We start from the raw sequence: 15909 nt of genomic DNA, 5'->3' as shown, positions 1-15909 counted from the left end.
TTCTAATTTATGAAATGTCATGAAATTCGCACTGGACAATCGATAAAGATAGCAGATTCTAACGCACCAGTCGACAAATAGTCGTCACAAGTCACAAGTCCTGTTTCTTTGGAACGCACCTTGTATGTAGTATGTAACTCGCATTTGCTTTCGTTAACATACAAACAAATGAACAAAAAAATATATGTACTTATTTATTTCTATGCGCAAGAAATAAATTTTAAAATTGTTACTAAAAACAAGATAAATCTAAAATAGTTAATTAATTTATTTAATCAAAATTAAAAAATAAAATGGAGAATAAAAAGATTTTTTACTTGATAGGTACCTATAATAAGTACTAACAATTTTTTTGATATTCTCGTAATTATCGAAACTTGTTTATTTGGCCGAAACAATATATTTGTATATTACATATCCACACAATTCCCTGGTTGTTAAAAAATATTGACAACGGAAGATTATAAATGTTGATTGCACATAGTAATGAAAACGCAGAAAAGCATAGAGTTTGTTCCGCATGGTGTGGTTTCATGAATTATCTATGGAAATACTATATATCAAAGTGTTTTTCAACTGCTACTTTTTTTTACTCATAATGAAAATAAAGTTATAAAACAAAAATATGAAATTCTAAAAAAAAGACCAGCTAAAAAAGGAAAAGCGAGGTATTCTCCTGATCTACCGGAAAAAGCAGATAAAGCCACATTAAAACCGCGGCCTCCACTAATTATGGTGTCTGGAGATGCCAAAGGCAATAATTATCAGCAAATAAATGCTATTGCAAAATCGGAAGCAAAAAACAATTTTTCCATTAAACTTTTAAATAATGCAATATACAAAGTAAACACTTTCTCCATAGAGGACTACAGGCGCTTATCAAAAGCACTTTCGAGTCGAAATATATCTTGGTATAGCTTTGAGAATAAGCAAACGAGGCCAATTAGAGTTATTGTAAAAATTTGCACAATTCTTGTGATCCGAAATCGATTATTACTGACTTAAAAGAGCAAGGATTAAATGCACTGAGTGCTGTCAGTCGTCTTAAATGGTAACATCCGATCCCATGGAGAACATAAAAGAGATTTACGAAACCAAAACTATATTCAATTCAATTGCCAGTCATTTGGCCACACATAAAACGCTTGTGGCATACAACCAAAATGCGTTAAGAGCGCCGGTAAGCATAAGACATCTGAATTTTCGAAACCAAACAGCAGCCTAAATGCATGCTGTAACTGTTGCGAAGCACATCCAGCCAACTATCGAGGGTGCCTAGCCCAAAAGGTAGAACAACAAGAAGATCCAAAATTAAATTTTGCTCATGTTTTAAAAGCAAATAATAATGATAATATATCCAATAACAGCATTTTATTACAGATCTTACAGAAACTCAACAAACAAGACGAATTCAACACTTCCTTACAAAATCGGTTATGCAAGCTTGAAAAATATCTTTTTAATACCAAAGATATTGGTTGTCAAAAAAGTCTTGCGGTATTTTCGCTAGTTGGCGCTGAAAGCGCGTAGTTCTAGTTTTATTCGTCGCATCGGGTCATGCTATACCTTTTTGGAAAGCTCATTTCACGCGCTAACACGTGTTTGATTGACTGTCGTTTCTTTTAAGTCGTTCGTGAGTTATAGCGTCGCAAACATGGAGCAAAATAAAGAGAAAATACGGCATATTTTACAGCACTACTACGATAAAGGCAAAAATGCATCTCAAGCCGCCAATAATGGCAATGCAGTTTATGGACCCGATACAGTTTCCATTTCCACCGCACAACGATGGTTTCAACGTTTTCGTTCTGGTGTAGAGGTGGTCGAAGATGCGCCACGCTCCGGAAGGCCTGTCGTCGAAAACTGCGATAAAATCGCTGAATTGGTCGAAAGAGACCGGCATAGTAGCAGCCGTAGCATCGGTCAAGAGCTAGGCATGAGTCATCAAAAATTCATTTCAATTTCAATAAAAAAAAAAAAAATTCAATAAAAATACCGCAAGACTTTTTTGACAACCCATTATCTAAATCTATAAAAATTCTACTATGGAACTCAAATGGGTTAAGCAAACATAAGAATGAAATCGAAATTGTACTGAATTCGGAAAATGTTGACGTATAATATGTATGTATGATATCGGAGACACATTTAACGACACAAACCTATTTTAAAATTAGAAACTGTAAAACTTACCTACAATTCGTCCTAGCAATTGCGCCCGTGGCGGAAGCGCAATATTAATTAAAAATACGATTAAACATTTTGAGGAAGAAAAACTATCAACTGATAAGTTTCAAGCTACAACAGTGACTAATTGCGGAGTTCACTACTAATCTCCAAAAAACTGTAAAGAAAGTCCTACAATGGGCAAAGAAATGACAGATAAAACTGAATGAAGCTAAGTACGTACACATTATTTCATAGACGGTGCACCAATACCGTACTTTAACTCCGCTAAATACTTAGGAATGACGCTTGACTCTAAGCTACAGTGGAACATTCACGTGAAAAACAAAAGCAAAGAGCTGGACAACCGACTCAAGAACTGTTGCACAACTCTTGAAATGTACTAAAGCAAACAATAAGAAAGTCATCCAACAATTTCAAAACAAAGTACTAAAAACTAATTGTCAAAGTACATTGGTGACCCATTGTAGATGTATTAACGTCAAAGACTCGGTTAATGCAGAAATATTAAAACTGCAACAGCACATAGCGCAATATTGCTACAGCATTGTAACGAAAAAGTAGCCATGTTAACTTCTAGAGATGGACCACCAAGACGAATTAGCCAATAATCTCATAGTAGTTTTGTAATTTTGTAATTATACGTTTAAATCATATTCAAAATGCTTGTTAATCGTTTATTTTATTTAAACTAGTTGCAATGAATGATAAACTCAAAAAAAAAATTAAAAATCAATATTTATTAAGAGAACACTTCAGTAAACAGGTAATTTTACCTTTTTAGGCCAGTCGTTTGGCAAAAAGATCGTGTGATATCACACGTTTAAACTTCTGTAGGAATATGTAAAGTCGAAAATCTATGCGGACAATCCCGCTTCGATTCAGGCCTTGGACAAAAACATAACGCGTGTCATTCGCCAGTTATCAGTTGAAATGCTCGAACGAGTCATTGAAAATTGGACTCAATGGCGGTGCCATCTGAGACGTAACCGCGACCAACATTTTAAAAAGATAATCTTCTAAAAATAAATGCCAAAAGAATGTTCTTTCGACTGATAATAAACATTCCCCATTAAATTTGATGTTTCAGTATTTTTTCTTTTAAAAAGTAGAGAACCTCGAAATGGATCACCCTTTACAAGTAAAGCTTAGTACGCAGCTCTCAAGAAACGTGAAAACTTCATATAAAAACACGCTTAAGAAACGGTCAAGAAACTTTCCTGCGATATATTTACTTGTGCTAGTACGCAGCTCTCAAGAAATCTACTACTAATTTTTGATACTTTTTTCAGTAAAATGTGAATATGGCAAACCTGGTTTTGCAGAAGAAACATCAAATCAACAATTGTTTCTTGAAGGAAATTCGAAGTAATCGTCAAATTCATCCTAAATTAGTTGAAATCATTATTATGAAGTATATTCCATTTTGAAACGTTGTATAAAACCTACCAATCATCAACAACATTTCTTAAATCTCAATGAAAATATTTATGTTACCATACACATACACACATACATATTACGCACAAAGTTTGTTTCTTTGTTTATTCTCTCTTGCTCTTCTAATGTGGATCATTCACAATGCGTAACCAGCTGTCAAAACTACTTGAGAAATAATGTATTTTTTTTCTTGAGCAATTACTTGAGAGCTGCGTACCAACCTTAAACATGATAACAAATGTAATCCATTATAAACACAATTTCCATTTTGAGTAGTTAACTCTACATTTAAATTCATTCAGTTTTATCTGCCTACATTTAAAAATAATTTCAATTGTCAACTATGTACGAAATAAATATTTTTCTGTTATTGCTCCGTACCATTATATATGTATTTTATCTTTTTTTAATTTTCATTACAGATTTGGGACGTTAGTGTTGGTGTATGTTTGTTCACTCTGAATGGCCATGACAATTGGGTCAGAGGGTTATCATTTCATCCAGGCGGTAAATATCTTATATCAGCAAGTGATGACAAAACCATTAGAGTTTGGGATTTACGCAACAAGCGATGTATGAAAACGCTGTATGCACATCAGCATTTTTGCACTTCAATTGGTAAGATGCAAAAAAAATCATTAAACAACCAAAAGCAAAAAGTTTATTTGCACATGAACATTTTTTATAGCAACGGAAATGCTTTAATCAATTCAATTCGCTAATTATTTGTATACATACATATATGTGACCTGGTCTACTGAAAGGGTGCTTAGGGGTCAAAAAAAAGGAGAACAGTTAATGAGATAACGAGAAACTGACTGATTATTTTTAACAGCTTTTCCCAGAAAACTAGTTTTCGCACGTTAGTACTAATCTTTGTGCGTTGGCTCAGTTTTTCAAATTTAAACACAATATATAGGAACATTATTTTTTAAATCAATTTACGTAAATTACTCAGGTTCAACAGTTCCAGCTACTTTTATAGCAATAGCAAATTAAACACAAATGAATCGTGATAAGACTTTGCACGAAACTGCCTTTGAAAATTGTCCAAATCAGACCAAAACTGTTTAATTCAAGTGTGCTCTATCCAATCGACAAAAAGAGATATCCCACAGTCTACGCCAACTACGATGAAATGAGCGACTTCAACATCACATAGTATGAGATTCTATCGAGCGTACTGCGTGAAAGATTAAAACCCACCGTCAACAAACTGTTTGGACCTTATCAGTGTGGCTTTAGGCCACACAAACTGACCAGATATTCACCAAGCTCCAAATCTTGGAAAACACCCGTGAAAATAGGAACGAAAGGAGGTGCCTCTATGCCGCTATGTTTGAATTTGGTATTACCGCAAAACTAATACGACCGTGTAAACTGAGCAATATAAAAAGCTCCGTCGGGATCAAAACCGTTCGATACCAATTAAGTTTCATACAACGTGACTCCCTATCGTGCGACTTCTTCAATCTGCTGCTTCCAGCTACAGAACTTAATCGAGCTGGTACAATCTTCTATACGAGTATTCGCCTGCTGGCGTATGTTGATAATACTGATGTCATTGGCAAATCAATCAACGCGCCGTGAGTTCTGCTTTCCCCAGACTGGATAAAGTAGCAAAGCAAATGGGTCAGGTAGCGAACGAGAGCAAGACGAAATATCTCCTGTCATCAAACAAACTCGTGTCGTAACTTTCATGTCATTGTTGACAGTCATAACTTCGAAGTCGTAGCTAATTTCGTCTATTTTGGAACCAGTATTAAAAAAGCAACAATTTCAGCCTCGAAATCCAACACAGAATAACTCTTGTCAACAGGTGCTGCTTCGGACTGAGTAGGCAATTGAGAAGTAAAATCCTCTCTCGACTAACAAAGACCAAACTCTATACATATGTCGTTCGTCATTCTTGTTCTGCTGTATGGACGATAACAACATCTGATGAGTCGGCGTTGCAAGTTTTCGAGAGAAATGTTCTGCAGAAGATTTATGGTCCTTTTGCGTATTGTTAGCTTCGAATATGAAACGATGAGCTGTACGAGATATCCGACGATATTGACATAGTTTAGCGAAGTAAGAGACAGCGGCTACGCTGGCGAGGTTGTGTCATCCGAATGGATGAAAACACTCCAGCTTTGTGAATATTCGACCTAGTACCCGCCGGTTGAAGCAGTGGAAGACCCCGACTCCGTTAGAAACACAAGGCGGAGAAAGACCTGGCTACACTTGGAATTTATATAATTACGTATATATTATTATATTCGGGAAAATTCCTCATTAATTTTTTAATATGGATTCCTCCATACAAATCAATATCTGGTATAGCCTCAGATGAAACGCCTCTGTGTATAGGGCATATCATGAAAATAAAGGCGAGGAAACGGTGCGGAGTAACATTGTGTTGTTAATAAAAAAAAATTAGTTCTGATAAAACGTTAAAAAAACCCAAATCAAATAACAACTTTGCTGACAAACATACAGCTGTGGGCAACATAATAGTAGTAGGAATTTGTAAAACCGATTTTGATATATTCGTTGTGACAAAAAAGGACCCGAAAATTATAAATAAAACGCAAACCATTTAATTATTCATCAATATTTATTTTGTCGCCTTTAAAGTAACCTCTCCAAATGTAATACGCTTATGCCAACGATTTTTCCAGTCTGTCCTTCCGAATGATGCACCAAACCACGAATATCGAAAAAAAGCCTTGATTTTTGAGTGGCTTTGGCGTGTTTTTTTGGTTTTGGCTCGTTTTTTCCCCCTTCATTTCGATGCACCATATTATTCACTTTTTTATTATTTGAATCAGTTGAAGAGGTTTCGACCTCCATACAGTCATACAGAATGAGACATGTCTTCAGCGATCTCTCGACCGTCTTTGAAAGCTTTCTTCCATTCATGTGCTTGTAGTTTTCATGAAACTGAATCACCGCAAGATTTTCCAACGATTTTGCACACAAAATTTGGTTCCTGCTAATTTATCAAAATACATTTTTTTTTTGAAATATCATTTTCCCGGGAATTTAATTACAATGTGGAAATTACCTATTTCACCCAATTTCAAAATGGTAATTCAATACCGTTATTCCTTAGATTAGATAACATTGCAATTTTTGTACTTCTCAGCGAGCAACGAAATACAAGGTCTGTCGCAAAAGAAACAGAACTTTTTAAATATAACTGTTTCTGGTGGCGCCACCTGTTGGTGGGTATATGAAATAAAAAGTTTGATCTCTTGTTGACATTTTGTAAAAATTTTAAGACAATTGGATTACTACAATCGATGTTATCGATCAAAAAGTGACAGCAGCTTTTGGTCATCGGTCTTAAAATGCATTTTGAACAAAGAGCAAATATTAAATTTTGTTTTAAACTTGGGAAAACGTTTACTGAAACATTTCAATTGATGTGCATGTGTGGTTTAAGCGATTCCAAGAAGGTCGCGAGGACCTCTGTGACGATCAGAAGTCGGTCGTCTTCAGAAGTCAAAAATAAAGACAATGTTGATTTGTTTTTACGATTCCAAGGGTATTGTACACCGAGAGTTCGTCCCACCTGGCCAAACGATTAATGCTGTGTTTTACCTTGGTGTTATGAAGCATTAATCGTCATTCGTCGTGCTCGACCACAATGCCGTGAGGCGTTGATCCGAATTGAATTGAAGGCATTATGAATCAGCACGCATATGCCAATATACTGCTAAATGTTATGCTACCATTTGCAGAAGATAACAAGCCATTAAATTGGGGTTTTACTAGGGCAATGATCCAAAAATCAACAGTAGGCTGGCACAGGAATGCTTTCGGATCAATGGAATTGAGTTTATGGAGCAGCCAGCTCGATTTCCTGACCTCAATCGCGTTGAAAACCTTTGGATTTATGGTATATAAAAAAATGTGCTGGGAAGGATAAGTCCAAAAACCACAATGATGTGTGATCCGTAATTCAGGGTGCATGACGAACGATATCTCCGAACAGGTGTGAAACACCTGTGTGGTCTACGAAGAGACGTTTTATAGTTGTGACTAAAAATTAAGGTAATGCTATGAACTACTAATTATACGCATGGACAAAACTTCAAAAATACGTAAAGGGAGTTTTACATTTGCAATGTAACCAGAACCAAAACTATTGTATTTAAAATTATTAACAATTGAAAAGGATTCAAGGTGTTAATACCCATTACTATTTCACTGCTTGCACCGGTACATACGAGCTCGCATACATATTGATGCTGAATTTTGCGCATCGTCGCGGAATTGATAAAATTTATTTCAATCGACAATGTTGTTTGTACTTTTTGTAGAGCTTTATGTTGCTCTTGTGGTATTGCGATTACCGATAAGGCTGCATTTTCATAGCGTCGTATTGAGATAAAATGTGCTAAATCTAAAATTTGTGAAATTATATATAAAGTAAACATATAAAAGCACTATATGGATTGTGCTTAGAACTAGTAGAACTAAAAATTTGAATTAATATTTTAAGTCGACAATAGCCCATACTGCCAATTCTCCTTTTTGAAAGGAACATCAGAAAAATCGTGTAAGAAGAAGCTTATGGACAACACGCAAATTTTTGGCTTTTAGTTCAATTTTATTGAAATCATCTCTTCAATTTACGAGGAGGGAAATTGGTTTGCCATGCGCACAGAAAAAGAGCGCGGTGCAAAGCTATAAACGATTTGTTGACGTTGTAATATGTAATACTTACAAAAAATATCGTAAGCTTGCTGAATTCTTATTGGTCCATGATGGTGCGTCTTGCCTTTTTTCATTTGGCCCAATGTTTGATTTTTACAAACGAAATATTGACACACATATGTATATGTATAAGACAATTTCTAAAATATTCAAATACAAATTTGTAATTTGAAACAACTAAAAAAAGCCAATGAAATGTTCGGATGTACATAACTGAATTTAACTCTCAGTGGAAAGCTAATAAAAATTATAGTGAGGTGATTGAATTACATAAATATGTAATTGTGGAAAAAGCGTAATTGGAATTTATGAGCTTATTATGCTTAATATCTTACAAAATTTTGTTTACCGCACTATTGATCATTTTTCCAAACGTTGATGACAAAAAAGAAGTGGTCGTCCTCACGAGGATCAAACCATTTCAGATATAAAAAAAAGTGTTCGGGAACGCAAAAAAGTATCCTTTTTACTGATGAACAAATTTTCACCATTGAAGAAGGTTTTAATAATAACACGACAAAATCTACGTTTTTTATTACGGCATTTGGCAATCCTCAGGTTGCAATCTGGACATTCCCAACTTTATCGTAAAGTTTTGTATGTACGAGGTCATACGTACTCAGAACGTTTTGGCATACGAGCGCTATTTGTGTTGTTTACAGTAACTTAAAATCTTAATCTCCCCCAAAAAATGAAATCTATCTTGGCGCCGTAAATATTCGGTTTTGCCGTCGACGTGGAGGCATGAACAGGCTTTCCCCATGACTTTCTTCCCTTAGGATTATCGTAGTGGACCCATTTTTCGCCGCCAGTTACAATGCGATTTAAAAATCCCTTTCGGTTGTGCCTTTGAAGCAGCTGTTCACATGCAAAGAAGCGCCGTTCGACATCTCTTGGTTTCAAGTCGTAAGGAACCCAGTTTCCTTGTTTCTGAATCATCCCCATGGCTTTGAGGCGTTTTGATACGGTTTGCTGTGTCACTTGCAACGATTCGGCCAATTCCTCTTGGGTTTGAAACGCATCTTGGTCGAGTAATGCTGCCAATTCAGCATCTTCGAAAATATTCTCCCTTCCACCACCAAGCCGGTCTTCAACTTCATAATCACCATTCTTAAAACGTTGAAACCATTCGCGACATGTTCTTTCACTTAGGACAGCCTCACCGTACGTATCCGAAAGCATTCGATGAGCCTCAGCCGCACTTTTCTTGGAATTAAATAAGAAAAGCAAAATTTCCCACAAATGTCGAGAATTCGGCTCAAAAAGTGACATTTTCAGTTGACAATAAGTTTTGGATGCAAAAAGATCTCTACAAATATTTTGTTGGGTTAATGTTGACAAAAATGTCCAAGATCGATATAAAACGATTTAATCGACCATTGCTTGACCCTAGAGACATCTATTGGAAAACGGCGGAAGCAAATCCACCATATAGGATTTTTTCAAAGCTTTAGTCATATAATATCTTTCAGTTTCTGTTCAACAAAATATACAACATCCCTTAATATTTGTTTGGTATTGACATCAAAACATGCACCATTCGGTTTATTAAATTTATTAATTTTAAAATATAAGACAGAAAGGGAAAAATACTGTTTGATTATAGTGTAATTGAAATTAAATTAAAGAAATAAAAAAAATATAATTTTTCATCGCATGTCAGTCTGTTATATTTTGAGCTCATTTTGTAAAGCTCACTAACTTTCATATGATATTGTCTATAGCTGTTTTTTTGTTTTTAATTTTTAATATTTTTGATAAATAATATGTCATTAACTTATTTCTAAATAAAAAATTTCTATATCGCAAAAAGTACCGCTATAAAGTGTTGTCAAATATGCACAACACTTCAAAATTTTGAATGGTAAGCTTTGCCTGGCCACAAGTATATACTCTTTTGGGTGCGTTTGAATCAATTGTCGAAGCACTTTTGCCACTCTGACTGAGGTATTTCCAAAACATGCGTTCTAAACTCATTCACCATCTCTTCAGGTGTCGAGAAACGACGATCTCTTAGTTTATCTTTACATGCGGGAGTAAAAAAGTCATTCGGTGCCAAGTCAGAAATATACGGTTGATGACTCATAAAATCTTTGTTTTTATTGCTCAAAAATGGAATTGTTTCTGTCAATGTGTGAAAGCTGGCATTGTCGTAGTGAAGATTGATACATCTCCGGCGGTTTTCTGATTTCTTGAAAGACAACTGGCAAACAAATGGTTGTGTAAATTATATAAAAATACGTTTTTATTTTTTTTTTTTTTTGCTAGACCCGGACATTACATAATATAGACTGATTTTACAAAATTAAATTTCTTTATATAATACTTTAGTTAAAAATGTTTCTGCCCAATCCACAAAAAGGGAGACCCCACAATCTGCGCCAACTACCCTGGGATAAGCCTCCTCAATATCGCGTATAAGGTTCTATCGATCGTATTGTGTGAAAGACTAAAGCTCACCGTCAGCAAACTGATTGGACCTTATCAGTTTGGCTTTAGGCCTGGAAAATCAACAACTGACCAGATATTCACCATGCGCTAAATACTGGAAAAGACCCGTGAAAAGAAAATCGGCACACACCTTCGGACTGAGTAGGCAATTGAGAAGTAAAGTCCTCTTTCGACGAACAAAAACAAAACTCTATAAGTCAATTACTCCCGTCCTTCTATATGGTGCAGAGGCATGGACGATGACAACAACTAATTCGATGGAACGATGACCTGTATGAGTTATACGACGACATTGACATAGTTCAGCGAATCAAAAGACAGCGTCTGCGCTGGCTGGGTCATGCCGTACGCATGGACGAAAACATTTCGGCTCTGAAAGTATTCGACGCAATACCCGTCGAGGGAAGCAGAGGAAGAGGAAGACCTTCGTTGGAAGGACCAGGTGGAGAAGGACCTGGCTTCGCTTGGAATCTTCATTTGGCGCCACGTAGCGAAAAGAAGAAACGACTGGCGCGCTGTTGTTAACTCGGCTATAATCGCGTAAGCGGTGTCCAATAAAGAAGAAGAAAGTAGGTCAATTCTTTTTGAACTGTTATCGCCCCACTTGTTTGCTGACCTAGATCTGGCACAACTTGGCATTTTACTTGAAGTATTGTGGAAAACAGTGATTGATTAAATTTTCTTCACCAAATATTCGTAATTCTTTTTTTAATTTTCCCTTTGCGTTTCATGTAATAAACATAACAGAAGTGTATTAGCTCTTGGCCAGGATGCTGTGAATGAATGTTTTCTGCTATCTTATCCTATGTTTGAGTCGATATGTAGGAAATTAGTATTATTGTTCAGCGATCGTATGTTTTGCAAAGGAATATCTCCGAACACAGTTGCGTTGCTGCATCATAGCTTGTAACTGGTAGCAGTAGCTGGCCGATAGACGATCTGAAGAAGAAAAGTATGGCAGAAGGGATTATAAGACAGACTCGGAATTTCTCAAAAATCTTGAAGTTGAAAAAAAACGAGCTCAGTTTATTACAAACAAGGAATTATTTAAAACATCCAAGACGAAGAAATGTGCTATAAGCAGCACCAATGGGTCGTGGTGTAAATCTGACACAAGTAAAGCTCACGAAATTTGCTTCCAATCAATAGTCCTACAGATAAAGAAGAAGTTATGAGATTTCTAGATGTGACCTGTCAAATGGGCTTTCCATAAATATACATAGTATATCAATCAGAAGTTGAGTAAGAAATAAAAGCACTTAGTAACACAAAAGCGGCAGCAACCTAAGTTTAAGAAAAACAAAATGTATTGCCTTCTTGGTGCGAAGTCTGAACTTAGTTTGAGTGCGGACATAAGTTGTGGGTCACGGCTTCCAAATCAAATATATAAATACTACCAGTCATGATTCTAAATGCGCCGTGGTTTGTAACAAATGAAAATATATAAATAAATATATTCAAATTCGCTACGTAACAAGAAGATAGTAAGGTATCTGATAAATACCTAAATTATAAACTCAGCCATCGCAGTAATGCTCTTGCAGTATGTTTATTAGCTGATAGTCAAGAAACTCAAAGACGCAAAAAGTATCATGTGCCAGATTTACCTTTTAGAAATTAAGAAAGAACATGATCTGTGCCAAATGTCACATCAAAATAAACATTAGTGTTTAGTAGGCGCTTGTCTTTCTGTAGTACATAAAGTTCAGTCGGCGATTTTTACGATTAATGAAGCTATTCAACAAAGAAGTTTTGCAAAAGGCCTTTGGTAATAGTTGTTTGTCGGTAGAAAGTATTTTTTTGAATGGTACAATTTTTTCAAAGATGGTCGAGAACGCGTTGAAACGAACAACGTCACCATTTAACAAAAATGGATGATAAACACGTCAATAAAATAAAAAAAAATGGTGCTTGAGAATCGATGATTAACAGTCAGAGATCTTACTGGAATCGTTGGATCAATCTTTTTGAAATATTGACGGTTGTGAAACAATGCTTTCCGACTTCTAGGATGTCTTGAAATGTATTATTACTAGCGATTATTAATATTCTTTTATCTACGCTTACGACCCAGAAACAGACGATCAATCGACCGAATATCGTGGCAAAGGTGAGCCGAAACCGAAAAAACCACGTCAAAAGAGTTCAAAAATCAAGGTTATGTTGAAGGTTTTCTTCGATTATCGACGTGTGTTGTACTCCAAATTTCTTCCGACCGGTCAAACTGTCAACAAGGAATATTATTTGAATGTTATGCGTCGTTTGCGCAAAGCTATACGTAAAAAGAGGCCGAAATTACCACCATTTTCGCCTCATTTGCCTCCAGGTGAATTCTGGCTATTCAGCAAATTTAAACGATCGCTCCGGGGAACCCCTTTTGAGTTAATTGAAGACATTAAACGTGAATTGCTACTCGCATTGAAAACTATTTCGGAAACTGTTTCTAACAACTGTTTCGAGGATTAGAAAAAACGAAATGGATTTATCCACTAGATCAATATCAAGACTTCCGAGATGATCTCCCCAAGAACACTTATCGTCGGGCAACTGGACTTATGAGAAATTTGGCTCAACAGATACAAGTGACTGTCGGTTAACGGCGATGATAGAGGAAACAGTTTTCATTTTTGAAAAAGTTTTACTAGTAAAACCCCAAGGTCTACTAAACAAACTAGCTCCAAAAAATTGTATTCCAAAGTTTCAAAGTGATCACCATTCAGCGGATGAAATAGTTTAGTATGGAGTATTCTGTAAAGACGTAAAGAGTTGGAGAATATTCTATGCTGAATACCTCACAGAAATTTGGAAATACCAAAGAAATTGTGCGTGCTAATCATATTAATATATTTTGAAAGCTTGAAATCAAAAGGTAATAAAAATCATATAAAATATGAATATTAAATAACTTTATTACAAAATGTGTTATGTTAATGGTCTGAATTTGAAAGACTACTTATGCTGTTTTTAGCATCCCATTCACCGCGCCCACTCCAGGAGTATTAGTAAACCAGTGCGAATTAGGCAATTAAGTAATTGCTTTCTGTGTTAAATGCATTTGATGCTTTTACATGAGTTTTAAGGTCATGATAAATATCCTGTTCAAATAATCCTCATTAAATTCTGAAAATCTGATTTGGATATATTCCATTTGATCAGAAACGCAAAAGTAAATTACGCTAGCTATATGACTTTGATAATATATTAATAATATGTATGTAGTATGTGTATATTATTTATAAAAAAAAATTAAACCATTACTAAGAAAATATATTCCAAAACTTTTCATTTCTTTCAGATTTCCATAAAACTCATCCCTATGTTATTTCCGGAAGCGTAGATCAGACCGTAAAGGTTTGGGAATGCCGTTAATTGCATTGACGGATTACGTTTACTTTTACCTATAACCAGGCGACATCATTTGAATTTCAGAAGTAAAATTATATAAAATAGATTATCATACATATGTAATTCAATACGATATAATATATTTATTTAGTAATGATTATAGTATAACGAAAATCTTATTAAAATATTATTTATTTTAAAGCAAGAACTAGAGCAACTGATGAAACATTTAAAGAGCAAGTATATTAATGTAATATTATAATAAAAGTAAATAACAAAGCTTACAGTCGGTAAATATAAATAGATTCTTATATATAAACAGTTCTATTCAATATATGCTTTTACGTCTTTTTTAATCATACATACTTTAGTTTTCAGCTAATAAAACATGGTTGGATTAATATTTGGAGATATATTGCTAATACTGTCGTTGATTGTTCAAATATATAATAAAACATAACATCGAAATATTAATACTTTTTAATTTATTTGAAAGTTGGTTTTTAATTACGCTAAAAATAAAATTCAAATCTCGCAGTAATGTAGCTGATACCTATTGTTATTCACTGAATATTTCACTGTAAATTGTAACTAAATTACTTGTTTCCGATTAATGGTGGCAGTCCACATCAATCGGTTTAGAAGAAAATCATGATTTTTTTTATTTAGAAATTATACTTGTTTTTTATTTTGTAATTATATCGTTATAGTATATATAACATAATAGTATAAATAAATAGTATACATAGTAAGACTTTTTAATTAACATTTCGCGTAAACACCCATTCGTCGAAATATTTTTCTTGTAGGATGATATGACTGTCACTGACATCTGTGCCAAATGTCACAGCAAAATAAATTAGTGTTATTACGGCGATTTTTACGATGTGTGAAATTATTCAGCAAAGAAGTTCCATTAAATTTTGTCATTGGAATCAATTTCTGTTGCCGAAACGTTCATAATGTTAGAAAAGGCCTTCGGTGATAATTGCTTGTCGCGAGCAAGTGTTTTGGATTGATACAAATTATTCGAAGAGGGTCGAGAAGGCGTTAACGACGAATCACGTCCAGGACGGTCATCAACATCAACTAATCTGCAACACGAACACGAAACAGATGATCAATCGGCCGAATATCGTGGCAAATTCATCCATGGAATATCGTGGTGAAGTCGGAATATCGTGGCAAAGGTGAGCCTAAACCAAAACCCCACATCAAAGCAGGTAAAAAATCAAGGTTATGTTTACAGTTTTCTTCGATTGTGTGTGGTGCTTTCCGAATTCTCTCCTACCGACCAAGCTGTCAAAAGGAAATACTATTTGAGTGTTATGCGTCGTTTGCGAGAAGCTATTCGTAAAGAGAGAGCCGGTGTCAAATTCGGAAAGTAGGCGTGACACCGCTCACATTTACGGGAAAATCTATATCTTGGGACCTACTTAACCCATATCAACCAAAATTGATACATAACATTCCATGCAAGAATGAGAGAAATCCTGGCACAACCACGCCTACTTCCTATATAACAATATGACATTCCATCTGATACTTTCACATTCCAAAAAGTAAATAAAACACCAATTAAAGTAGCGGAATACAATTTTGCTTAAATAATGCTTTGAAGTATGCCAAATTATGACCCAATCTTTTCTAAATTGTACCGAAACTGATCAAGCCTAAAATCGGATGAAAACTTGATCTATCCTCTATATCTAATAAAATTTTCGAACATGGTATGTGAATTACCTTATTCAAACCCAGGGAGCTTTTAATTAGTATGTG

At 35.0% G+C, this 15909-nt stretch overlaps 1 protein-coding gene across 1 annotated transcript in view; it reads left to right on the top strand.

Annotated features, from left to right (window-relative positions):
• Nucleotides 1-14466, top strand: part of LOC120770050 (lissencephaly-1 homolog) — a 36340-nt gene extending 21874 nt beyond the window's left edge. Inside the window, exon 8 of the mRNA XM_040097168.1 lies at nt 14081-14466. Within this exon, the coding sequence (XP_039953102.1) occupies nt 14081-14154 (74 nt within the window). The 3' untranslated portion in view covers nt 14155-14466. The remainder of the gene's footprint in view (nt 1-14080) is intronic.
• Nucleotides 14467-15909: the final 1443 nt, after the last annotated feature.

This window comes from Bactrocera tryoni, chromosome 3 (genome assembly GCF_016617805.1).
Source record: "Bactrocera tryoni isolate S06 chromosome 3, CSIRO_BtryS06_freeze2, whole genome shotgun sequence".
NCBI lineage: Eukaryota > Metazoa > Arthropoda > Insecta > Diptera > Tephritidae > Bactrocera > Bactrocera tryoni.
Note: the sequence above shows the minus strand (reverse complement) of the source record. Positions and strands in the feature narration are given on the sequence as shown.